The sequence below is a fragment of the Aulostomus chinensis genome, chromosome 24 (assembly GCF_037954235.1).
Source record: "Aulostomus chinensis isolate RoL2024-O1b breed Wild chromosome 24, RoL_Achi_v1.0, whole genome shotgun sequence".
NCBI classification, from domain to species: domain Eukaryota; kingdom Metazoa; phylum Chordata; class Actinopteri; order Syngnathiformes; family Aulostomidae; genus Aulostomus; species Aulostomus chinensis.
In genome coordinates this window covers 7,092,412-7,118,770 of record NC_141343.1, presented here as the reverse complement: position 1 = coordinate 7,118,770, position 26,359 = coordinate 7,092,412, and the positions used below count along the sequence as shown (strand labels likewise).

The window sequence follows — 26,359 nt, the reverse complement described above, 5'->3', positions numbered from 1 at the left end:
GAGGAGCAGTTTTCTTCTTTGTTTTGTCGAACAAACTGAAAAACTACACCAGGAATGTTGTTTCTCACCATTATAATCAAAGTCCACCGGCGCAAGTGTTTCCTTAGCTGCTGTTTTTTTGTGCCTCATCCAAGAAGACGAAGAAAAAGACAAGGAAAGAGAGCAGCAAGCTTCCACGAACTAAATAATATTCATATTAGAAAATTGAGACTTTTCCCAGCCTTTCTATGAATGAAATTCTGGTCCGTTATCGCTTCATAAAAGGAAAAAAAAAAAAAATCAAATGCTAATATATTCCCGTCATCATGGATAGCGCTTTTGAATCGCCTGTTATTAAAGGGAGGGAGAAGAAAACCTGTTTTAGGCTTAAGTTATGCATCAGGATGTTTTGTAATAAAAATGCGTGACGCAGGCTTGGAGGCATGCTGTCTCTCGGAGCGTCCCCTGGAACAGGCCGGCCCACTTAGCTCACAGGAGAATGTCCTGTTCTTTGGGTGTTTGTTTTGGCTGATGTCAGCCAAGCGCCTTCATCTTCTATCCTTCCCATTTATCACCCTTCTTTTCTAGGCCCTCACGATTTTCATGCGCTCGGCTCTTGTCGGGCGGTTAATTTGCAAAAAGTAAGAATCTACACAGGAAGTGGCAGAGTTGTTTTTTGTTTTTTTTTAAGGGTCCTCCAGCCTCTTAACTGGTGCTATCTGGTGCTAAATTAATTACTCTTGATCCCACCTCGTGTTGCAATCAGCTTAGTGCTAATCTCGGGTTCTCGCAGCGCAGCCATGTCAGTGCTGCCGCTCTCAGCTGTCAACCGCTCTCTTCTCCCCAAATTCTGACCTCTGTAACTGTCTCTCGCTTTTGCCTGACATACATAATCATTCTCCTCTCTCTCTCTCTCTCGCTCTCTCTCTCTCTCTATCAAGTTTTAGCCTCTCACTTCTTCTTCACTCCTCCCTTGTACTCCTGCAACTTCTTTTCATGTCACACAGAACTTGTCCTTTTGAATCTCTCTCTTAAAGGAATGCGCCAATTTTATTTTTGTTTTTTGGAAAAATGCATTCATTTACCATCCTCGTAAGAACCAGACAAGAAGATAGATACCTTTCTCTCCTCTGTTTGTGGATTAGAGACCCACAGAGATTTGCCGACTGCTAATTAGCTTAGCGCAATGAATGGTAGTGGATGGGAAGTGTTAGCGTGCCTCCATCAAAAGTCACCATGGGCACTTCTTTCTAAAGCAGTTGTTTTCTTTATGAGATAACAATTTAAAATCACCAGATGGTGTAGTTTTAGAACCAGACACATAGCCGGGACTACTTACCAGACTGGGCGTAGTGATTTCGTTATAATATTAGCCAACAAAACTTTTTTGGACAACCAGAAGAGTAACTCTTTAAATTAATAATCATGGCCGCTTTGTAAGAAGGATTACTTAAGTACAAAACCAAGTTCCTTAACTTGGAGTTATGCTAACACTTCCCATCCACTGACATTCATTATGCTAAGCTAAGTAGCATTCAGTCAGTGGGGTTTTGTGGATCTCAGGCCCCTTAAGGTCATTGATCTTCTTGTCTAGCTCTGAGGAGGATGGCAGATAAGCAAATTTCCCAAAAATAGTTGTCACGTGTCTCAAAGTGTCTCCTGTCTCATCCCCAGCGACGGCTACATGCTAATCCTACCACACACCCGGTCTCTCTCTTCACTTTCTTAGCTACTCTGCTGTGCTGCTGTTGTGTTTCCCCTGGCGTTGCGCCACCGCCTCTGACCATCTGCTTCGCTTTCTTTTTTCTCTTTTGTTCCCCTTTGATGTCAGCACAATTACAATCAAGTTGTATGTCAATTATTTTTTTCTTATATATCAGTTAAAGGTTAAGTTGCCAGTGCTCAAAATCTCTTTAGAGATCTTTGTGTGTGTGTGTGTGTGTGTGTGTGTGTGTGTGTGTGTGTGTGTGTGTGTGTGTGTGTGTGTGTGCGTGTGCTTCGTTTTTTGCAACTTCCTGTCTAAGCAGAGGATCTGATTGATGTTCGCTATTTAAAGGGCCAAAAAAACCCAACAACCCCAAAACAACAAAAACAACAACAACAACAAAAAAGCAAGGTTTTGTTTGTAGCGGCTTTATAACACAAGCTGTCTAGAAACAGGAAGTAGCATCGCCCCAAAGCGCAGCAACATCAGCCGACACGCAGCCACTTCCTCCTCCTCCAGCAAAACAACCCGCACGCTTATCAGAGAATTATGCACCCCTCCCCTCTGCTGCCCGTCCTCCTGAATGGCGCACATACACAGCATGCATGATTTCACCCCGCCACTGTCTTGTATGCCTACACCCCCAACCGTCTCTCTCTCTCTCTCTCTCTCTCTCTCTCTCTCTCTCTCGCTCTCTCTCTTCACCAGTACAGCATGCCTGAGTAGCTGCCTGGAGATGAAGGAGCTAATTAATTTGATTTAGCCGTTCTCTCTCTCTGGCAGTGGAAAAACCAGCCGCTGTCTCACCCCCACCCCCCCACCCCACCCCACTCCCTCATCTCTCTTCGTATCAGGCACCCCTCCCAGATGATTTTCCACCTATCCTTTCCAGTCTCCTTTGGCAACATCCTCTCTCTGAACCCTCTCTTCCTCTCGCGTCTTTTTTTTCCCCTCCCTGTTGCTATATTTTGCACAAGGTTTTAATGTGCATTACCCTGATTGTAGAGTGCGTGTTAGCTCCTGTGTGCGTCTCAGCATTAGATCTGTGTCATGTGTGCTCCGGGACGGTTTGTGTGACTCAGCAGTGTTTCACACAAACATGCTTGTTGCAGCTCAGTGCTTCAGACGAACCTGCACGTCACACTTCGGGTAATAAAACCCCATTTGTGTCATTTGATACTCTAATGGATCCACCCATTGAGTTATATTAGAAGAGTCTGGTACAACTCATCAAAACATGCAGATTGTGGACCCGTTTGAAGCGTTTCACTCCTTCTTTGTTGTTCTCCAGGCTGCAGACTTGAACATGCTAACTCCTCGTCCGAGCCGTAAAAAGGTGAGAATTCCTGAGCGTTTCCTCAACCGCTTTGAGGCTGCCGCGGTTCATAAAAGGTCAAAGAGGGCAAGAGACTTCAATATTCTGTTTTGATGTTATCATTCAATTTATTTGGTTCTCTGAACACAGCGTGCTGGTTCCTATAGAGAACAAAAGACATCTTTCATACAAAAAAAAAAACGTGTTTAATGGGGATTCCACAGACATCATTGTAATATTCTAACAAAATCCATTACAAGGTCACAGAGAGGAAGGCATGAAGGTAAAAAAAAAAAAAATTGTGGTTTTACTCAGTTAGCTACTTAGCTAATAGCCAAACAGTGTAAGACAGTGGTGCAGTAATGATATAGTAGATATTTAGCCAACACAGAATTCGGTTCTCAGCGCTGATTCGCGCTAGCAAATTCAGTTTAACCAACTTGTTTGCTGTCGTGACAAACCAGAAATCATGTAGTTTTGCGTGTTTTTGGATGACTGGACATATCCCTCGATAAAGAAGACGTGTATTACACCAGACAATGTGCTTGAGAGTTTGTAAATGCAGGTTATTGGGGCTGTTGTCCATCATTTGTGGGTATTATCGTCAGGCTAAGTAGTCATAGCGAGTAGTAGAGTAGTCATAGTCTTTCTGCGATTGGAAGACAAAATAAAATTGTAAAGCTGTATCAAATTTACTTTGTGAGGTCTGAGTTCTTCATGGGCCAAATACATGTTTCAGAGAAGTGTCACTTTAATTTAAGTGTTACAGAGTGCCTCAGGGATGACACACTTTTGTAAGCTAACCTGGGAGTTAGCATCCCAATGGCTTCCCTCGACCAATGGCCGATGGGATTTTTACATTGAATTTTGGATTTTTACTGAAAATAAGTTTTGTGGCAAACCAGTTGAGACTTAAATGTTTTGTTCGTCAAGATAATACCCAAGAATGAAGAGTGATTTTATGAATTATTCAAGCCTAAATACAACTGTTAGAACTACAAAGCTAACGCTAACAAACAACCCTTTACTCAAGATGCACAGTTTTTAACACCGCCACAGCTAGCCTCCCGCTTGCTCTATTTTTTTGTGGGATGACTTTTAATGTTAACATTAACCAACCTCTTCAGTCATGCTTGGGCCAACTGACGTGTTTTATGCCGTTAAATAAAATGTTAAGAAAAAAAAGTTGTTATGTTTTAGGCTTTAAGCCCCCCCCCCCCCCCCCCAAAAAAGCAACGAAACATAAACAAAAAACAACCTTGACTTTGAAATGAGGGAAACAAACCTCAACTGAGCTAAATTACTTCTGAGTTTTGGTGTTCATTCCTGTACCACCGAGACTTTGGTGTGAATTTTTAATACTTAACGATGAACATGAGTAGAAGTTGAAGGTTGCATTTGTTAAAGAAAAGAAGAAAAATCCAAACTATTTCAAACTTATTGGCCTCTCCGGTCTTTGAAAGGACACAGATTTGTGCATAAAATCTGACATTTCATGTGTTATTACGCAACATCTGTGTACTAAACTATACTTAGATGTCTGTGCTCTGAGGAGAAGAGAGATTTATCTCCTTCGCAGTGGAAGTTGTTCATCGGGGAGCTGTTGTGTGTGTGTATTTTCTGTTCCATCTTGTTGGGCGTCTGTCTGACATTTGTTTTTAAAACAGCTGAGAAGTGTTAGCTGAGGACATGCTCCAGCACGCTCATCTTTCATTATTTCTGAGTCGGTTTGATCCAGTTGTACCGCCCCTCACGTCTGTTTGACAGCTCTGAGCGTTAAAAAACGTGTGTGTGCGACTACAAATGTAAACATTTGTCATGCTTAACCATACTTGCAGGAAATATATGTGCTCTCGTCGACCTCCTCATATTTTTTCCACGCAGGCCACAAAATGGAAATTGCTGCGTCGCCCTTGTAAAGCCGCCGCTTCCTCTTTAAGAAACCACTGACATTTGAACCCCTCGAAAGTCATTTGACGTCTCACTTTGATCTCCGTCCAAGTCAGCTGGAGAGCAGGTTAGTCATCGCTTCTCTGAGATCACGGAGGATGTTTACCGACTCCCCGCCATATACCTCAGGATATATACGCCCGCACGCAGCAGTAGCAGCAAAGCTGCAGGAGAAACATTAAGTAGACCATGTAGCGGATGTTTTCTTGTGTTGAGTTGAACTCATTTAGGCCTCGGTTGCAGGCATGACTCTGCATTTTAGCATCTGACAAGGATGATGAGCCTTGCTCACATTTCTTACCAGAACCACAAAGACCACTCGGTATCTTGTAAATAAAGAGATGTATTATGTGTTCCTCCATTCACTTTCAAAAACGTTAGCAAAAAAAAACAAACAAACAAACTCCAGAACATGTCCTTTCTTCGATTCGTTGATAATTCTGGGAAATGGAACGGTCGAATATCTCTAAAATAAATCAGCACTTTTCTAAAACAGTTTCAATTTCAACTGATTATTATGATTCTCACAACGGGAAGCATTTATTGCAAGGCTGTTGTGTTGTAGTTCATTTTGTAGAGAGCATGAAAGAAGCTTGTCAAAACATTGCTGTGCTAGTCACCAGGTCACCTTGAACCGCGATGACAAAATTAATATTTAATTCCGACTTGATTTGCCTTCATAATTTAAAAATGTAGGCACTTATCACGTCTTACGTATGAACTGGTTGGCTGCTGGTCTGACAGAGTCATAAATGAACAGAAAAAAATAAAGTGACGTTCTAATTTAAAGGGGGATGCTAACTTTTTGTGATATTATTTCTTTGCCTCCTATTGTGTCTTGTTAGCCTAGGCTTCTGGTTAGCTTAGCGCAATGAATGGTGGTAAATGGGCAAGTTAGCCTGCACCAGTGTTAGCCACTTAGCTTAAAAGAAAATCTGTAGTTCTTTCTCTGGGTTTTTTGTTACATTGAAGATTGCAGGTGCTACGTGACATCACGCACGCACTCTTTTGTCAGGAAAGTAGTTCCGGCTATGTGTCTGATTGTAAAATTAAAACATCTAATTTAAACTAATATTACCTACAACCCTAGCTTTATTAACACAGGCAAAGACTTTTGTCAAATAAAACGCTGGCGTAAATTTGATGAATTTTGATAAAATCCTGCTCACCTAGCTTATCCACTCTCGTTCATTATGCTAAGCTAACTAGCAGTGAGCAAGTCTACATAGGTGTCTAATGCACACAGAGGGGAGAGAGGGGTGTCTATCTTCTCTGGCTCTGGGGAGGATGGACAATAAGCGTATGCTCCAAAAAGTTGATGTGTTTCTTTTAGCAAATGCAAATGCAACGGAACAAAACGGTCACTGAAGGTTTGATGAAGATGAATACTGTATGCTACAACCTTTGCCATCACTAGATTGTAGCCGAATTGAAACCTGAATGAGATACTTTGGACTGATGTTTTAGATGGTATTAAGCATATTTTATTACTTCAGTTGAATTACAGACTTTTGTACTCCGTGCCACGGTGCACTGACACTGTTCTGGTGGCGCATCTTATGAAGATGCTTTAATACCATTTTGTTTTGTTTTGTTTTTCTTTCAAATTTGTCACATCGCTGTAATCGAATGTTTTAAACCCCCCATTGACTTTTTGTATTTTTTTTTTTTAAACTCTTTGTACAACAGTTCAAATAATGAAACTCTGGTCGGGCGAAGGCCTTTGAATTTTTACAAGATGGCTTCCATAGCCCCTCCATTTTTGTGTAATCAGATGTGCGTGCGTGTGCGTGTGTGTGTGTGTGTGTGTGTGTGTGTGTGTGTGTGTGTGTGTGTCGCTTGATAGCACAGCATGAAAAGCTATGATCACGTTTGGCCAAACATCCATGAATGGGGACGTCTGGACGCCTTGTCCAGGGTGGTGGTGGGGGGGTTGCCTCTGAATACAGCGTCAGTAGCTGGCTGCAGCCATGTGACAATGCAATCACACATGTGTGGTTTTCAGCAGGCACACTCCTGCAACACACACACACACACACACACACACACACACACACACACACACAGACTATTGTCTTGACCATCGAGCAGAGTTCTTACACACATACCGTCTTTTCACATTAATTTTACGTCAAGTTTTATTCTAACTGTCCAATGGTGAGGCCGTTCACAACGGCTGTCATGTTTCCCCGTCCACACACACACACACACACACACACACACACACACACACACACCAGCATGCTTTGAGAACGTGCAGCAGTGAATGAGAGAGGACAGAGAGAGAGAGAGAGAGAGACAGAGCGAGAGAGAGAGCGAGAGAGAGAAAAGTTCGGCCAACTCCAAGAGCCAGAGAGGTCACAGGAACAACACCCAATCCCGGAGCGGTTCCCATGGAGACAAGTGTGGCAGTGTACAATAGGGGTGAGAGAGAGTGATGAAAGCGAGGGAGAGAGGGAAAGGGCAGGGGAAGAGTAGGAGGAGGGCGGGTTGTTGGCGTCAGGGTTCAGTTGGTGGATACGAGGGGAGTACGGGGTGGTGTGTGCGTGTGGGGGGGGGGGTGACAGCAGCTCCACTCAAAAGGACAGTGGGAAGTATGATGGTTTGGTAGCACAACAGCGCGAGAGCATTCTTCCACTCCTCTCATTTTACAGCCTTTCTTGTTCCATCTGAGAGAAAAACTTTCTGATCTGAGTGGCTCTGGCTCGCTGATGGAACAGAGAGTTTCCACTGACCAGCGACGCCAGCACAAGGGGAGTTGTTGTTCAGACGCTTAGGCGTGGAAGCGAAACCCAGCTGCTGCTGCTGCTTCAGGCCTTCATGGTGGTGACCTGATATTGTTATGGTGAGGGTGGCGCTTTCCCCGTGTTGCACCAGTTGTTTTCCAGCGTAACATAAAAGCAGAACATGGCTGGCATGCGTCAGACCTTTGAGCCGAGGGCTTGAATTTCTGTCTCCCCTTTGACCCTTGTGAAGGGCCACTCCAGCTTTACACTTAAAGATCAGTCCACTATGTAGGAAGAAGTTATGCGTATGACCCCTCCTTGTGAAGTGTTCTGGGACAAACTCCAAAACTTTCTGGAGTACTAATTGTGGGGGAATCAGAGTACCCTCAGGGAACCTGTGCAGACACAAAGAGAACATGTAAACACCTCACAAAAAAGGACCTGGCACAGCCAAGGCTCCAAACCGGGACCTTCTTGCTTTTAGGCAACAATGCTAACCACTTATCTGCCTGCTAAAAGTAAAAACTGTATCACATTTTGACAACAGTTATGATGTAAAACAAACCCCACTGCAATGATCCAGCTGCCAAACTTGTTTGGAGTAAAAGTTGGCTCAACTTTTGCTACTATCATCTTTTATTGATGACAACTTTTGCTGATCCTGCGTAGCGCTGCATTAGCGATGTAAAATTCAATACCAGCAAGTGCAGGTTGATTATTTGCAGCACAAACTGAGTACTGTTCACTTCCTGTCCCTGCAGCGGAGGATGAATGATCGTTGCTGCGAGGGTGCAGTGCTGAGCAGCAGCTGAACCTCACTCCGTCCTCAACACCTTATGCTAACACCCGACGCTAGCCTCTTTGCTAGCACCTCCCACACTGTGGTCCCGTGCTCGAGTCTGACTGTGCTTGTCCACAATGGCTGCATTGAGTTAAGTCCAAAACATCGAAACTTGCTTTAATGCCATGAAACAAAAGTATTGTACAACTCTGAAAAGTTGTATTTTCAGTCAACAGTAGTACGAGCTAGCGCACATTAGAAAATCATTTACCAGGAAAATGCATGTTTGCTTGGCTGGCACATGCTGCAGGACCCTGCATTATGTTGCGACACAACTTGAGCCAGATTCAACTTATTTTTGGCTCCTGCTGCGTCGACAGACAGGCGTCGCTCAAAAGAGGCCTGCTGCGCTTTTTCATACTGGAGTCGGCCCGGACGAGGCCTAAAAGCGACATGCCCTCCCGCTGCGCCTCATCGATTCTGACCGCTCCAACTTCATCAGAAGTACTCGAGTACCACTTTAATACCTCCATTTTTCTCCCTCAACTTCACTTGATTCACCGAGTCCGCCATTTGACTACCGCCTAGTTTGTCCTCTGGCTGTCTCACTCCCTCGCTCCCACTCCCTCACTGTCTGTCTGTCTGTCCGTCCGTCCTCGTGCCCAGGTTTTTCGAGTTGGCTCGGTTCCTGTTTGTTTTCAGCCATTTTGGGGACTTGCAGTGCTCGTAACAAACTGCTTAAATGGCGTCCTCTTGCTTGCTTGCTTGCTCTCTCACTCTGTCTCCCTCTGCCTCTCCCTCCCTTTCCCTATCGCTGGGCTTTTGTGTATATAAAGTAGTGTGCGTGCGTGCGTGTGTGTGTGTGTGTGTGTGTGTGTGTATGAAGGGATAGAGGGAACAACACTTCCAAATAAAAAGAAGATTGGATTCAGTGGAGGGGGTAGATTTTTTGGGGGGGGTGTGCAGAGGAGGGATTCACTTGCTGGAAAAAAGCAAAAACACTAAGAATCGTGTGTCCGAGGCAAAAACTGGTGTGTGTGTGTGTGTGTGTGTGTGTGTGTGTGTGTGTGTGTGTGTGTGTGAGAGAGAGAGAGAGAGAGAGAGAGAGAGAGAAGGGGGAGTACATGAGTGAAGGAGAGAGAGAGAGAGCGAGAGAGCAAGCAAGTTGGAGTGTGAGAATCGCTCCTGCCCTCTGTCTTCACACACTGCTGCCTGCATGTGTGTGTATGTGTGAGTGCGCCGCCTCTCTCTCTCTCTCCCTGTCCCTCTCTTGCTGTCTCTCTCTCTCTCCCTCTCTCTCTCTCTCTCTCGCACACACTCAGACGTGCGCATACACAGACCAAGGGGGAGAGAGAGAGAGAGAGGGAGTGTGGGGGAGAGAGAACACATCGCAGCAGAGATGCAGCAGGAGGTTTTCCGAGGTACGTTCTCTTGTATGCTTCTGAGAGACAGAGAGGGAGAATAAGAGGAGGAGAGGCTGAATTCTGTTGTTTCCCTGCTTGTTTTTCTGCTTCTCTCCGCTGCTGTGGCGGCTGTTACTCCGCGCGTGAAGAGGAGGAAAAGGTTTCTATTTTACCATGCGTGTGTTGGGGCGTGAGTGTCGGTCTGTGTGTGTGTGTGTGTGTGTGTGTGTGTGTGTGTGTGTGTTTATGCAGTGTGTGTTTGTGGAAGTGTATTCATGTTTGCCTGTGTCGTGTGTGTGTGTGTGTGTGTGCGTGCGTGCGTGTGTGTGCGTGCGCCAATAACAGGCCTCGTCTCCCTCATCCTCCCCTCTGTCGCTTGGCGCACCACGCAGTTCTTTTTCAAGAGCGACGGCTCGTTTTTTTGTGATGAAACTTTTAATTTATCGAAGTCTCGTTACGTCCCCGTGATTCACCGCAGACGGCGAGCGTCAGGCACGCGTCAAACACAGATGTTTTAACCTGATGTGGGCTTTGTTGTTGGGGTCTTAACATTGTGGCTCCAAAACAAGACCATCAACCAGAGGAATTGGAGAGAACGCAGGCAAAACAGTTCCATTAACTGGTTCTGTGTCTTATTTTGGGCCGCCCAGTACATCCACCATTTTACCAGCCGGTTTTTGGCTGGACTCTCATGGCGTAGCAGAGGGCATATTGATGTCACCATACCCGTTGTTGCGGCCCTAAGCCTTACTGTTTTTCTTTTTTCCAAAACAGCAGAGCATCTGCTGCCAACTACTCCACATTCCTGGTTTCCATGGATGCCAAACCAAGCCCCTGCACTCCAATGTATGGAAAATATGATCCACAGTGCCACAGGGCTAGAGGTCATAGGTCAGACAATCGGAAGTGTAGTTCCTTGTCGCCCTGCGGTGTCTCAAAAAGGATGCTGACATAGCAGGGGCTGACTTTTTTTTTCTAGTAGGTCATTTGTGATTTGGAGTTGGCTGCCTTTTTTCTACTGAAGATCAGCGCCATCTGACTTTGTTTACATGTCTGTTTCACCACAAACACAAATTCAAGAAGGTGCTTCGGAGTAATTTTCTTCCAGAACGTCAGTGCGGTCAGGATCAGAGTTCGGCCGCGGCCACGCAACTTCATTTTGTTCTCTGAGGCTCTTATTCTTGCGATGCCAAAGAACCAGTTCCTTCGCGGTGAACATCAAGTCTGCATCGCTCACGATGTCGGACCCTCAATATTGAACCAATACTCCTTCGTTGTTTTTACAGTCTTGTTAGCCCTGCCCCCTTTTAAATTTTTTTGGTTGGTAACTAAAAGGGGTGTGACATCGACAAACGTGGGTTGTCGCTAAAGTTTTGTCACTGCCGTTGGTAACAAAAGCTGTACACTTGGGGGCGTTTCTTTTTTTTCACTTCAGCGCTGAACTTGGGCAGATTTGGGTCGAACGCCGCCAGCGGACACGCAGGCGCCACTCATTAGAGTTGGTGATATTTGGAACAGGCCGCTCTCGCTGACTTTTGCTAATACTTAAATGTTTGTTGTAGACCGAGAATTCCAGCGAGGCTTTTATACACTCTTCAACAGGGACTGCGCGTGAAATTGAAAATGATTTGAGGGAAATTACCTGGTGTAGTGTTACAGCTCTCTCGGGGTCCTTATTTTTTTTTTTAGGCCTTACGGTTTCCTAATGGCTCCCATGATTCAGTTGCAGTGAGCGGAATTATGTGAATTATGAGCCGGGCTGAGAGCTAACAGACCATGGAGAGTGTGGCGTTTTAGACACGGGCAGGTTTGCTGGTGCGTGGAGTGGCATGCGAAAACACCACGATACAGCAGTTTACATGCGGGGAGGGGGCACACAGTCAGTCACGCTGAGGGAGATCTGAAAGACAAGGAAACCATGAAATGTGAACATGAGAGAGATGTGTTTGAAGTTACCCCTACCGCCCCGTGCACACACCACCGCTACCACCTCTGCTCAACCACTCCCCGACTCGTACCAAACCCCCTTCCTCGAACTTCAGCTTCCCTCTGTCTCTCTCTGTCTCTGTCTCTCTCTCTCTCTCTCTCCCAACCGGCTGGCTCCGCCGCGCTCTCTTGGCCCGGGGGGTTGTGGAGAGTTCAATAGCGGTTCTTGCTAATAACGATGCCCCTCCGCCCCACCCGCACACGCACACACACACACACACACACACACACACACACACACACACACACACACACACACACACACACACACACACACACACCCTCCTCTTCACAGACCAACTGCTGCTCTGATAGTTGGGCCCCTCTGGCTGCCCCTCGCTGGGGAGAAAGCCCAACCGACACCTTCCTCTTCCCACATGCTCCACGCCGCTGGCTCACCAGCTGGAACACCGAGGCCCCCCACATTCCTCCCTACAGGCCTTAACCCCTCACACACAAACCATGATGAGGTGCTAAAGCTACAGCTAACACATGATTCATCACATGCTTTAGGCTCAAAGGACAAAAATGAAGGTGAACGATATAACAAAATTACCACCCAAACTGTCCGGTGCGGAGACTCCCACAATTTACAGATCGACTTCCTTGTTCCGTTTGGAACGGCAGAACTCCCCGTAACTGTGTGAACACTGATTTCCTGTACACCTGCGATCTTCAGGTGTACCCCCTGTGTCTTGCAACCAAATAAAATGGTTCTGATAATCTGGACAACCTGTCGTCATACTACTCGTCAGCAAGTAAATCCGCTCAAATCAGCCAGTCAGCTATTGTGTAGTGATGCCGACACCAACCACAGCTGCGTATGACTGGAGGAGGAGGCATTAAAACAGTCAACCTGCCCCTCATTCTGCTCACTGAGCTGAAACATCCTCATCCTCCTCTCCTGTAATTTTCACCTTTTTTTTTTTTCGCTAATTTTCGCACGGATAATGGTTTGCTTTTGAAAACATCGCTTACCATTATTACTTCTGGCATATTTATGTGTTTTTGCATATGGGCATTGTACTTATGGTGTCTTAAATTTATGTTTTCGTCCCATTTTGCTGTTAACATGACGTCTGCTGTTGGCTTGTTTGGGGGTTCGAGTGAGACTTCACCCAAAAAGTGAACTTTGCCTTTTCATGGATACACAAATAGATATTTTGAGCTTGTGAAGATGTTTTTTTTCCCTGCTGTATCACTCGGGAAACTCTAGAAAGCACAGAGCGCGTTTAGCTTGCAGCTAATAGTCACTGATGGCTAACAACAGCTACAACAACCAAACAGCAGCAAAACCGTTGAAAAACGTCGGTTTAAAAAACTCACAAGTACATCATTCTGTATAATTAGCATCTTCTTTAGCCAGCTGTGCGCTCAGTAATCCACTAACACTTTGAGTTGAGCTAAAAACAAACTATTACTGCTGCGGGTTAGCGCTCATTCTTTTCGGCTTGGCTTATTCGTTCTCTTGCATGCTAGTGCTAAACTGTGTTATACCTTATAGGTTTTTAGCTCAAATCAAAGGGTTTGTGGATTACTGAACATATAGCTGGATAAAAAATGTATGTCTGTTTCACTGGGTGAGGCCCTTGAGTGTTTGTAAACTGACGTTTTAAAACCCTTTTGCTGCTGTTAGCCATCAGATGCTATTAGCTCCTGACTAAATGCACATAGCTGTCTTTCTCTGCATTCTTGAGTCACAACAAAGTGATGCAGGAGTGAAAAACATTTTTTTTTTTTTAGCTCAAGACACCTGGGTACTTTTAAAGTCAAAAAGCAGTTTTTCTTTTAGAGCACTTTTGCAGTATGCTCATGCTTAGTCTGACACAAACGCCCCCTAAACTGAGCCATTCCGCCAAAGTTAATTGTTAAGTAGCCCACTCATGCGTCTACTATTTGCAGTTGCCTGATTTTACTGTGGCGACGTGCTAGTGATCCCAGATCTCAGTACCACCTCAGGTACAATAGCCCTTCAAAAGCACCGGATGGACAAAAAAGAATAAATAAAAGATGACATGGACATTTTTGCTGTAATCTCTCTAATCAGTAAAAAAAAAAGAAAGAAGACATTTCTATTTGAATTTACTAAGAAAATCAAACAAAGAGTATTAAAAATATAGTTTGCCATGATCAAAGCTTTACAACGCATACATAGACAGCTAAATAAAGTGTTGGTCGCATGTGTTTTCTATCGAAACAATCATATCAACATGTTTGTGATTCGATTGTGGGGGATTTTCCTTTGAGATATAGGAGATATAAAGAAAAATCCTCGCTGTTGAATCTTAGTGGTTATTCATCTGTCAGCAAAAGTACCAGTTTCAGCGTGGAATTAACAGATTGCTCAACGGCTGGTTCAAGGCCTTCAGCTGGCGTGCTAGCCAAACTCCTCTGCCGTCCTGCCTTATGTTATGCAAGGCCACATTAGTAGTGATGTTCCCCGCTGCCCAATTAAATGCAGGTTTTTCAGATGCTAACAGAAAACAATTTCAAACGGTACAACTTGTGCCGTTTTGAATTGTTCTCATAATTCAATCTCTGTTAAGGTTATTGAAGAGCCTTTTTAATTTTCTTTAATAATCGGTTTCAAATGTGCAATCGTGAGAAATCTGCAAGTTACAGCTGAAGATTTAAAGAGTAAAAAATAAATATATTAAAAACAATTTCAGAATCAAAAGCAGGCACTGTTTACTTTTGTCTCCCATTTGTCCTTTGATATGAAATATAAATTGAATCAGGGCATGGCTATAACTACGCCTCTGTTCCCAGCTTTGAGCTGTTATATAAAGCCGATGCATGATGTTTTTTATGTTTACTCGAGTCTAGTTAGTAATTTGTCCTACACCAGCTGAGCACCTGTTCGTGCAGTGCAGTGATGTGTGGCCACAAGCGTAAATAAAGGAACACTTCTTAGGCCGAGCAACAGAGAGGTGTGGGAACTGGGTTGCTGTTTATTTTTTGCTTCAGTCCTCCATGGTCGCATGTGAGTTCTAGAAAAAGGAATCAGGTGTTCTATGTGTGATGAAGTCTGGTTCATGCAAAGCGTGTTTAAAGCTGCCTCTCACAGTCAGACAGCGTGTCGTGCAGACTCGTGCCTGTGCAGCGCCTGTGTGTGCGTCACAGGGAGATAAAGAAAAATAGCGAGGGGGCGTCATACGCATTTTCCTGTTCACGGCGTAAGCATCAGATGAGACGCTTGGTGGAATTTTTAGCTTTAGCACTGTCTCTCGGTTGCGTCTGCCCACTTGTAGCAGACTGGCGCTGGCCATGAGGGATTTCCTGGACATCATCTATCGCTCAGCAAATGTGAGTGACAATGAAGGCCCATTTCAAGCCTGGTGAGACAGGATGGTGTGTTCTTATTTTTAGTCACAGACCATCATTGCTGGGCTTGTCGTCCTAATGGAACAAAGTTTATATCACCGCTCCTTCCTTCTACTTTACCTCACCTTCACCTTTTTTGAATGTCATTTACAAATAGGCCCATCCATGTGGAACTACTTTGTTTATGTCTGTCTTTCTTGCCTGTGGGCATGTATGTAGCGAGTTGTACATGCATACATGTTTGTGTAAGTGTATGTGCTTGCTTGTGAGTTTGTCTGGTTGTTTTTGAGTGTGTTTGCTGGGCTCCTGACTGTCTGACAGTGCAATGTGTCTGACTGTTCCTGCTTCAAATCCCCCTCCCTCTTTTCTCTCCCCCTCTCTATCTATCTGTTCTGTCTCTTGCTCTCTCTCTAACCCTCACTCTCTTTCTCTCTTCTTCCTCTTCCCTCTGCAATAACAGTGCTGACCTAGTTTCTGCCTGTTCAGGGCTGCCTGTGGAATTTTACAGCGGCCTGCCTTCCTGGCTGTCTTGCTGCTTGAAAAACGCAGGCAGAAAAGCATGACTGAGGATTTTTCTCTCCTCGCATCATTTATGGTCTCATACTGTCTGTATTCGCCTCACCGATCTTCAGACCCAAACAAATAGGTCAATTTAAATAAGTAATAAGAGAAAATTGCCTAGCACATGTGATAGCACAGCTATCTTATGTATAGAGAGATCGCAGAATGACCGCATCTGCTTCCACGGCAGTTGAATAAGAATGGAAATGAAAATAGCCTGACGCTCATCCCCTACAGCTTAGCTGAGATTGTACCAGATGCAGAGGGCGGAAAAACACCCCTTTTCTGTGCACATGCATGCAATCTCCCTCCCTTCTCCTCTTCCTCTCTTTCCTTGCCTCCTGCCTTTGCCTTCACAAATAAATGGTTAGAGTCATGCCCAGCAAATACCCGCCACTGCCAGGAATGGCTAACGAGGCTTTTGCTCAAGTAGCAAGAGAGTGGGACTATTTTTATGTGTGTTAGGGCCATTGATCTAAGCCAACACACTATTCCGTAGGAATCTTGATTAAATCTGATCGCCTTCCAATTAGGAACAGGGAGTGTTGTGTCACAGCTGAGAGATGGATCTCTGGAATACTTTTCTGAAGGCTTGGCTGTGGCACGCTGAAATCTAAACCAGCGCTGCCGCAGATTCATTCCCTCCCCTCTCCCTCCTTGTACTCCTGGCTGAGTTGCTGGAGTTCAACATTGCTGGGGCATTTCGTTTCCTTTGCCGTTTCTCAAAAGTGTTCCATGAGCGTCATGACTGCTGCTGCAAAACCTTTGAATGTAATGTTAATTTTTAGCTTTATGTCTTGAGTAAATGTTTCATTTATCTGCAGTTGTTCTTAATGCTAATTCATTCTGTCTGATTTTTCTTTCAGATTTCGGGGGCTGGTCATGGTGTCTGGTGAGAAGGTGTGGGACCCCCTCCATGCGGGCCTTATTCAGTCTGGTCTGAGTGAAAGACACCTGGCAGCTGGGCTACCTTCCCTCTGCATCCTCACACATAGTGACGCGAAGGACGCTACTTGCCAACAGCCGTCACCATTGTCTTCCCCGCCGCTTTCATTAGTGGCTTTGGACAACCTTAACTTACACCAGACCTTCTGCTCAAACAAGACCAAAGTGCCACATAAACCAGTCCACTGTCTCGGTGTGGCATCTCAGCCTGACGAAGAGGAGGAGGAAGAGGAAACTGAGCTTCTGGAGATGAAGGGTAAAAGGCATGGAGGTCGAGTGGAGGCGATGATGGAGGACAGGCTGGAAGACATGGCTGATGGACCTAAAAATGCAAAAATCACCCTAAGCTTCCCACTTAGTGCCGGCCCCCTCCCAGCCTCTCTGACTTCTCCGAACCACTGTCGTAACTCCTCATCGTCATCCTCTTCCCCACACAGACGGCGGCCATCCTCCAAAAGCTCAGACGAGGGGTCACTATGGAAACTGGATTCTACCATGGATGTAAAGCACAGACCTTTTAAGCCCCCAAGGCATGACAGCTCTCCGTCCTCGTCACCCTCCTCCTCGTCATCTCCCATGACTGTGCATGCACTTATCCGGAAGGATATAAAATCCCCACCTCCTCTTAAGTGCTCTAAATACACCCCAGAGACTCAGTTTCACAAGTCACCCCCAAGATCCTCCAGCGGGTCTGTTGGGGGCTCTTACAGTGGAGACGGGTGGGACGAGAGGCACAGGGTGGCAAATGGAACAGCCTCACCCTCTCAAACTGCCCAGATTCTCTTCAGTCTGGGCTCATCAGCCTATCAGAGGGGCGGGGATGCAGAAAGGAAAGAGAAAATTACAGGACGACCAGCTGGGAAGATGGGAAGCCCTCATGGACCAAGCCTTCGCCCACCCACACTCCACCTCCCTCCCCCTCTACCACCCCCTCCTCCTCCCCCATCTGAGGGTCTCACCGCACCCCCTCACTCATCCTCTTACTCTCCTACTGACAGCCTGAAGCCCGAGCTGATTTGTGGGGTGTGCCATCGGCTCTTCAGCTCGGCCTCTTCACTAACGGTCCACATGCGGCTGCATCGTGGAAGCCGTGCCCTCAGCTGCCGTTTCTGTGGCAAAGTCTTCATTCACAGCAAGAGACTACAATCCCATGAGGCCTCCTGCAGGGTGCCAGGCCTACCCTCTAATAGTCTGGGCCCTTCTCCTCTCACTGTACAGCCAAAGGAGGAGCCGCTGGAAGAGGGTGAGGTGAGAGTGGAGGGGGGAGACACAGACATCAGTAAGGCACGGCCAGAGAAAAAAGCGGCGAGCCTACTGGCACGCATCCAAGGTGATGATGCAGCAGCCACAGAGCTACTGGCAAGTGATGAGAGCCATTTTGTGAAGGTGGTAGATGGCAATGTCATCTACTTCTGCTCTGTGTGTGAGCGTTCCTACATGACCCTATCCAGCCTCAAGCGTCACTCTAATGTGCACTCATGGCGCCGCAAATATCCGTGCCATTATTGCGACAAGGTCTTTGCCCTGGCTGAGTACCGCACTAAACATGAGGTGTGGCACACGGGAGAGCGGCGCTACCAGTGTATTTTCTGCTGGGATGCCTTTGCTACCTACTACAATCTTAAAACACACCAGAAGACCATTCATGGGATCAATCCCAGTCTCATCTCCAGTGAAAAGACAGCTAATGGGGGCTATAAGCAGAAGGCAAATGCCCTCAAGCTCTACCGCCTCCTCCCCATGCGGTCCCAGAAGAGACCCTATAAGACCTATAGTGACAGTTTGCAAAATGGCCTTCTTATGTCACCAACTGAAGCGCCTTCCCTATCTTTGCCTGGCCTGGGCTGTGCTCTGGGACCTGGAGACCTACAAAGCCTAATCAGTGGGACCCATTCTCAGAGTGTAAAGCCTGACCCAGATGCCTTTCCTGATGGCTTCCCTGTGTCTGTGGCCACTGAACACAGAGCCCTCTCCCCGCTACCACCTCTCCCCCAAACAGACATGCCCCAAGTTAGAAAACATGACAGTGAGGCCCAGGAGTTTGAGCACGAGAGAGGCAGTGGCAGCTCTAAAACATCTAGTAGCAGCAAAACCAAAACACCCAAGACTTTTAGAGGCACAGACTCAAGCATGCCATCTGTAATAACATATGGGCACACAAAACCTTCTGTCATAGTTCATGGAACAGCAGTTTCATCCTCTGTCATTGTGCACAGCAACCAAGTCACCTCTGGAGGTGAAAATAGCCCGGTGAACAGCATGTCTCCTGAAAGCAGCATCAGTCAGACTTCACATAAGGGCATTCCCAGGTCAATAAAAAAACGAGACAGTATAGACAACCACAGAAAGAGATCCAGAGACAGTTCAGATACGACAGGGGAGATTTTAAGAGGTAGACAGGATGTAGAGACAGGCCGATCATTTCACAAATCGCGCAAGTCCCACAGCAAGAATGAGATCTCTAACTCAAAGCTGTCACCGTCTGTAGGGTCACAGGTCAAAGAGGCAGGGCCCTTGTGCCAGATTACTGTACGAATTGGTGAGGAAGCTATAGTAAAGCGCAGTATCTCTGAGACAGACCTTAGGAGAGACAAAAGCCTTTCCCCCCCTAAAACCAAGCGAAGTGAATCATCATGTGTACGGGAAGCCAAGGACCTCTATCACTCTCACTCCTACCATCATCACCACAAACACCGCTTCCACCGCAGAGCCAGCCTGGAAGCAGAGGATGACGAAGGAAGAGATTGCAAGGAGGAGGTTGGGAATAATAACTCCTTATCTGCTGATGAAGTAAGGGAATATTACTTCCGTCAAGAAGTGCGAGAGCAGGAGAGTGACCATGATATTGAGGACAATTTGTGGCGACCTTACTATTCCTACAAGCCTAAAAGAAAGGTCCAAGCACATCTGCAGAGGGTGAAGAGCTGGCAAAGGAAACTGAAGTACAAGCGCTCCATCCGACTGAAGAGGAGAGCAGAGAGGCTTAAAAACCGAGTGAATAAAGAGACAGAGAAATCACAGGACGAGGAAGAGGATGGAAAGATCAAGGAGGCTGAAAAGTTGTCCGAAACTAAAAGGGACAAGAGAGAGGACAAAAACAAAGAAGCAGAACAGGTTGATGAAGCCTGTCGTGAGGTTTCTACCCCTCCACTGCACTCTCCAAACCCCCCTCTCTCTACCTCAGTAGCTCCAACAGGAATAAAGAGGCGGCCTTGGACTAACGGGAATGCAGCAGAGTGTGGTACATGTGGACGCTGGTTCTCGAGCCCCAGAAAGCGAGACAAACACGAACTGAGCCACCTGTTAGAGTTTGTATGCCTCTTCTGCCGAGCCACATTTCCCTCAAGGGATAAGTTGGAAGATCACCAGAGAGTGCAGCATCCCAAGCCTACTGAGACACCCTCTGTGCCCCCTAAAATGGCATTTGGTGAACAACTTGAAGGGGTGAAATCGGTGCCAGAAATAGTAAAGTTTGATGAAGAAAAAGGGGGTCAAGCAGGTTTAACAGTGAATAATTCTTGTCCATCTCGCTTAAGCAGAAGAGCATTATCACGGCATACCTGTCCACAGTGTCATAAGGTGTGCAAGACTTCTTCGGCACTTACACGGCATATCCGACGCCATGAGCTCAGCAGTTCTCCAGAGAGAGAAAAGGAGGATTCAGAGCCAAAAGAAACAGAGAAAGTTAGCACTGTTAGAGATTTAGATACTGAAAAGGGACAGGTCCGTAGTGCTCTTTCTGTTTCAGTAATCAGTTACTCAACACCAGACCCGCCCAGTAGTGGGAACTGTTTGGCATCACAGCAACATGAGGACCATTTCAGTGAGGTGACAGGTGAACATCAGGTGTTAGAATCCAGTGATAAACCTGAACTGACAGAGCTCACACACCGAGCCCCAGAGAGAAAGCCCAGTCCAAAGATCTCAGACCCTCCATTAGAAACCCCAGTTAACCTCACACCCACTAAACCCAAATTCACACCTGCCACCCCCCCGAATCTGCAGAGCGTTCTTGTCATGAATGGGCCTGAATGTTTGGACTACCGCACCCCCAGCAAAAAGAATCTAGATAGCCAGATTCACAGAATACCTAGCCCAGCGCACATCATGGCAGCCACCAACACCTCTCCAAATGTGCCCATGATGTCACAAACCAGAATAACCACTGCTGCTCCTCCTGTTTCCATGACAACCGTTCCCAGCTCTGATAGGGGATTCATGAAACGGGATGGGGTCATTATGGACAGGGAGAGACAGTGTGGGAGTGGTATATTTGTGCATGCGGGGTATGAGGAACCACCTCTGGTCCAGGATCTCAGAGTCCAGCCTCTGTCTAGGAGTCCCTCCCCTAATGAAGCACAAGACCTGACCATGTCATCTATACTAGCTCGAGAAAGGGAGATAGAGAGGCAACGGGAGAAAGAGAGGGAGCTTGAGAGACAGAGAGAAAGGGAGAGGGACATAGAGCTGGCAAAAGAAAGAGAAAAAGAGATAGAGAGGGTTCAACAACTGAGTAGAGTTGCACCGACCCCAGAGGACCAGATGGCTTTATTAGTCCCTAAAGAGGAGCCCTTGAGCCCTGTGCCGTCCCCCCAGCATATCCCCACTCAAACCACTATGAATGGACCCTCCTTACACAGGCACACTCCGAAGTCCCCGTGCCGGTCCACCACAGCCATTGGACTCTTAGCTCAAGCCAACCACCAGGTTCACTCCAGTTCACAAGGACTTGATAGGCTCTCACTGCCCACTGGAGCAGCTGGTGTCGGTGACCGCCCCTCTGCCCACGCTCTCCTTCTTCCCCGAGCCCCTAAACCACCTGAGCCAGAGCACCAGGAAACTATTTCTTCCAGAGATTCTCAGCAGGGGGAGCCCACTCCATTGGGCTACCCTGCCCAGGACTATCCCTTACCCCTAATTGTGCCGGACAGCTACCACTCTGGTAAGAAGCAGGAGGAAAACCTGCTCATGTCCTCCTATCCTGCTGGAGCTCTTCCCTTTGGCCCGCTTGGGAAGGTGATGGTCCCTAATGGTGGGGACTTGGCCAAGCTACCATTCTATCCGGATCCATACCAGCTGCTCTATGGGTCCCAGCTTCTGGCCTATCCTTATAACCTAGCGGCTCTTCCTGTGGCTCTGAATATGATGGCCCCTGGGGGGGACAAGGTGGAACCTTTGCCCTTCCTTCCTGCCATCTTCAACTACGCAGCTGGTGCTGGGCCCTACATGGGCGCAGCACCTCATCCACTCGTGGCCAATCCCAGCCTCTACAGCAGCGGCAGCGGCAGCGGCAAGAAGCAACGAGACAGCAGCAGCAACAAACCATAGGACAGAGAAAAAAGGAATATATTTCAAAGGGGACAGCTCGGCCTGTTTGTGATGGGAGCGGGAGGGGTGCGTACTTATTGGGTCATTGAGTACATTCGCACAGTCCACGTGCCTGTCTTTTATTCAGTAGAGATCAGCGCTAGGCACTCAATCAGGAGTAGGTGTGAAAGGAAGAGAAGGAGCAAAGAAATGTGGAGGGGAGACCAGTATTATAGTGACATATAATCACTCCCCTCTTTCTGCTCACCTTTCTTCATGTCTCTCCTGTTTTGCTGTAGTGTGTCGTAGTATTAGAATTTGATTAATTGTCCTCTCTGACCCATTATATTATCTATAATATAAGAATAAGAACTGCTAACAGGGTGTGTGTTGTGTGAAAAATTAGTTCAGTCTGCTTCCCTTGATAGTCACCCCATAACACTTTTCTGGGAAGGTTATTGTGAGCAAGGATGGAACAGAAGAGTCCTTACTCGTCACAGGTGGAGCATTAAGCAACTTATTATAAGTTATATATGAGCGTGCACAGCGTTTAAGGAGCTGTGCATGCAGAGGTGGGGTTATGCAGGTATTTCTGCATATGGATGAAAGTGTGTGCGTGTGCTTTGAGTAATGGGATATGTGCATGAATGGCTAGATCATTCCGTGTGAGACGCACACAGCATTCCTACTCTTGTCGGAGTAGCTACTGTAGGTCAGTGTGTAGAAGTGCATTTAGAAGTGACTCCTCATATCCAAATCATTAAGAAGTCAAAGCTATAGCTACGACAATGACAGATCATCTGTGCTGCTAACGTCTCTGCTAACCCAATGACGTTATGGCTCGATGAACCTGTAGGATCCATATAGCATTCACCATAGTTTATACCTTATGTGCACAAAATAGAAAAGTAGGGGTCACTTTAAGGGGGTACTTGTAGCTGCTTTGGGTATGTAGCTGGTCACTGGGTAAAAATTGCAGGCTGGTAAACCATTGCACTCCTGTTGTTCATCTCATTTCCTTTTTCTTTTTTTTTTTAAAAAAGGAAAAGAATTAAAAAAAAAAACAGCCAATCTTCATCCTGCATAGTTTTTTTCTCTTTGATTGGAAGAGGAAAATACTCCATTTCCTAAGCCAGGAAGAAGAAAGTGACGGCAAGGAAGGAAAAAAAGAAAATGGATTCAGGGTATTGAGTTATTTCTGGATAAGGAAAGGACTATATTGACACTAAACTGTAGGTTTCTGAGTCAGAACCCCCTACAGAAAGGACTTTGGGGACAAAAACGCCCCGCTCCCTGTTTGAGAGGAGATTGGAAAGGAACTTTTCTACTTCCTGCCCTGTCATTTGAGTTAGAAAAAGGGGTTGTGTGTAGCAGCCAACATGGTGGCCGGAAAAATGCCCTGCTGGGGCTTTGTTGTTCTGTGTTATCTCTGTATGTTTGTTTTGTTCAACTATGTTGTTTTTATGTTGTTTAGCCCTCTTACAAGACGGAAGTGACTTCAAGCGAGAAGGGGGAGTAAACCTAAAAATATGAATGTAAATTTAGTCATGAGGTTAATGAAGTACAGCTGCATTAATGGTAGAGTTGGTTTCTTTTTTTTTCTTTTTTTTTTTCCTGTTTTGACACAGATAACCTATTAAAGAACAGTATAACGTCTGGTATACATATATACAGTAGTCCTAGGATCATGTCAGTAAACTTGGGTTCTGTATCCACAAAGCATGAGCAACACTTGCTTCCTAACCGTTTATATCCTCATTAAATCTGGCATCGTGCGCACAGCTTTTCTTTCTTCATATATATATATACATATATATATATATAATTATTTTCTGGCCTCTTAATCTTCCATATCTTTCTGTTTTATAATAGACCACCGTTTGTAAAGATCTCACAGACCTAACTGCCGTTCTAAGTCCCGCGGTCAATATTTGGGAGCTGGTCAGTTCTCCCCTCAAGCACACACTCTGCACCTCCTCGGAATGAATATGTGTCAGCGTGTGTGTGATGGTACTGAGGCACCTTCTTTTTTTTTTTTTCTTTTTTTTTGGGGTTTTTGTTGTTGTGGCGTTATGAAAAAAAAAACACAAAAAAAAAAACAAGTGTGACCAACTTCAAGGGCGCACGAGCATCCCCCCTTGGGTGTGGTTACAAGCCTTTTGTATGTGTGTGTGTGTGTGCGCGCGCGCGTGCGTGAATGAACATGAAACCAAAAGCCCAAGCGGCATATCCCACGGCAGTATACGGGCCACCTTATTTTTTAATGGTTTGACACTTTTCTGTGGGTTAGTTTCAGTGTAAAGAAGCCTTGCTGTCTCCAAGCCATTCCTGTAGATGGACATGATTGTGGGTTTTTTTTTTTTATTTTTAATTTTTGTTTGTTTTTTTGGGGGGAAGGGGGGGGGGGTTCGGACCATTTCTTATGCCATAGTTTGCCATCACACAGACCAAAAGCATGCAATTGTATTGTAGTGACTGGACTGGAATCTGGTGGTAATATAAAACTATTTACTCTATGTTTTAGTTGAAATGAATGTGCCTCTGCTTTGATATTTAAATAATTATCTCTAGTAAAGATGTGGATCTGCCAGATTTCAGCTGTTTAAGGTGCCTTGTTATGGCATAAGAAATTCGACTAGCAAGTGAACGTCGTCTTGAGAAATGACCATTTGGAGATAGATCTCATGGCTTTGTTTGCTATGAAGCTGTTCATAGACGTAGGGGTGTGGCTAAACTGTTTTTGGTATCGTGTACATGTCTAGGATAATATTGTGCCATATAGAGCCCACAAACTATGTTAATGTTATTTTTAAAAGATGTTTTAATGTTGCCTGATGACTTTGTCTTTAGATTTGATACAAAGGCTTGTAGCCACAGCTCTCCCAAAGTCTGTAGTCTCCAATATTTTCTCTCTCTCTCTCTCTCTCTTTCTCTTTCTCTCTTTCTCTCTCCCCCCCTTGTTTCTGTCTCCCTTTCTTTCTCTTTGCTGCAATCAAACAAAATAAAGTATTAACCTGATGACCCAATGAAATCAAATCTCAACTGGTCTTACGTCTCTGTAATTCTTCTGTTGTGTTTAAAGGTTTGGTTTTTTTTAACCTCTGGTTTTATGGTATCTTTATTTTGTTGCTTTCTGTTGTTCAGTGTATAAAAATGCTGCCCATCCTGAAACCAGAGGTCTGATCACAGCTGATCTCTCTCTCTCTCTGTCCCTCGCTCCCTCCCTCCCTCCCTTTCTCTCACCCACTAGTGACACTCGGTGGCTTCAATTGGAAAACACAGCTTAGCAACTCATTTTGTCATTCAAACTATGACGTCACCAAAGATTTTCCTTTTCAGAGAAAAAAAAAGGATATGAGTGAAGGATTTCTTCAGTTCATTCAGCAAAAAAAAAAAAAAAAAAAAAAATTACAAGGGAACCTTGAAAGATGAGGCTTTCATTCAGCTCTGGGATGATTTAAAGTCTCTCGTGTTCTCAGTTTAAAAAAATCTTAACGAATGCGAAAGAGGTCTTTTTTTTTGCATTTTCCCTGGTTTTTAAGTCACTGATTACATCAACAATGTCTGTTGTATTTCGTTGTGGTTATGTGTCATGACAGCGGTGCAGCAGCTTGAAAATACCCTGAAATGACCCCTTTTTTCTTGAGCGTTTGCTGCAAGAAAGGCTCGTTATTTTATACTTAGACATTAAAAAATATATAATTCAAATAATATTTGAAATTAACTTCAGATCAACAGTTGCGGGCCTTTCTGTGTTAAAAGGTGCCCCCACATGCTTTACTTTAATACGACAGTTTTTTGGGGGGCGGGTGGGGGTATACATAAATGTACCAATATTACATTATGATATATTACAAATTATAAAATAATATAATAATTCAAAGACGATTAAACCACTCTAACTGAAAATTAAATAAAACTCTGACAGTAGTGCTGCTAGTGTCAACGTCACGAAGAGACATCAAAATATCAAGATTGAAATGGCATCAAATTCATGTTACTAAGTATTTCTACATATTTATATGTATGTATATGTATACATACATATATATATGTGTATATATGCATTATTATCTAATCTATATATGTGTATGTATACAGGGTATGATATACAAACTGAATGATGATTAGCAGTTCATTTGTTTAGACGGTTCGTTTTATTGCACGCCTATAGAAGTAAAGCGTCCTTTTCATTTCAAATCTAAAGTAATATTAGTTCTAGTTGGAAAATGGAAGAACCAAAAAGTGCAGATATACTTTCATTAGAATGTAGGGAGTAAAAAAAAAGATAATAACAGTAATATTAAGATTCAAAAATAAAAAAAAATAAAAACTTCGAACTTAAACAAAATAGCTGAAAGAAAAAAGGGGGGAAAA

General features: G+C 45.1%; 1 protein-coding gene across 4 annotated transcripts; it reads left to right on the top strand.

Annotated features, from left to right (window-relative positions):
• The first annotated feature begins 2,926 nt into the window (after positions 1-2,926).
• zbtb4 (zinc finger and BTB domain containing 4) lies at positions 2,927-24,373 on the top strand. 4 transcript variants are annotated; one of them, XM_086197548.1, is made up of 2 exons: positions 2,927-3,020; positions 16,597-24,373. In XM_086197548.1, the coding sequence occupies exon 2, from the start codon at positions 16,613-16,615 to the stop codon at positions 22,001-22,003; it is 5,391 nt and encodes a 1,796-aa protein (XP_086053674.1). In that variant the 5' UTR covers positions 2,927-3,020; positions 16,597-16,612; the 3' UTR covers positions 22,004-24,373. The 4 variants fall into 4 exon arrangements, with proteins under 4 accessions (XP_086053674.1, XP_086053673.1, XP_086053675.1 ...); XM_086197547.1 differs by lacking the exon at positions 2,927-3,020 and adding an exon at positions 9,774-9,877; XM_086197549.1 differs by lacking the exon at positions 2,927-3,020 and adding an exon at positions 9,882-10,019.
• Positions 24,374-26,359: the final 1,986 nt, after the last annotated feature.

Bases quoted from the DNA above. Each gene is read 5' to 3' on its own strand.
- zbtb4 (XM_086197548.1), top strand. From the start codon at position 16,613: ATGGTGTCTGGTGAGAAGGTGTGGGACCCCCTCCATGCGGGCCTTATT.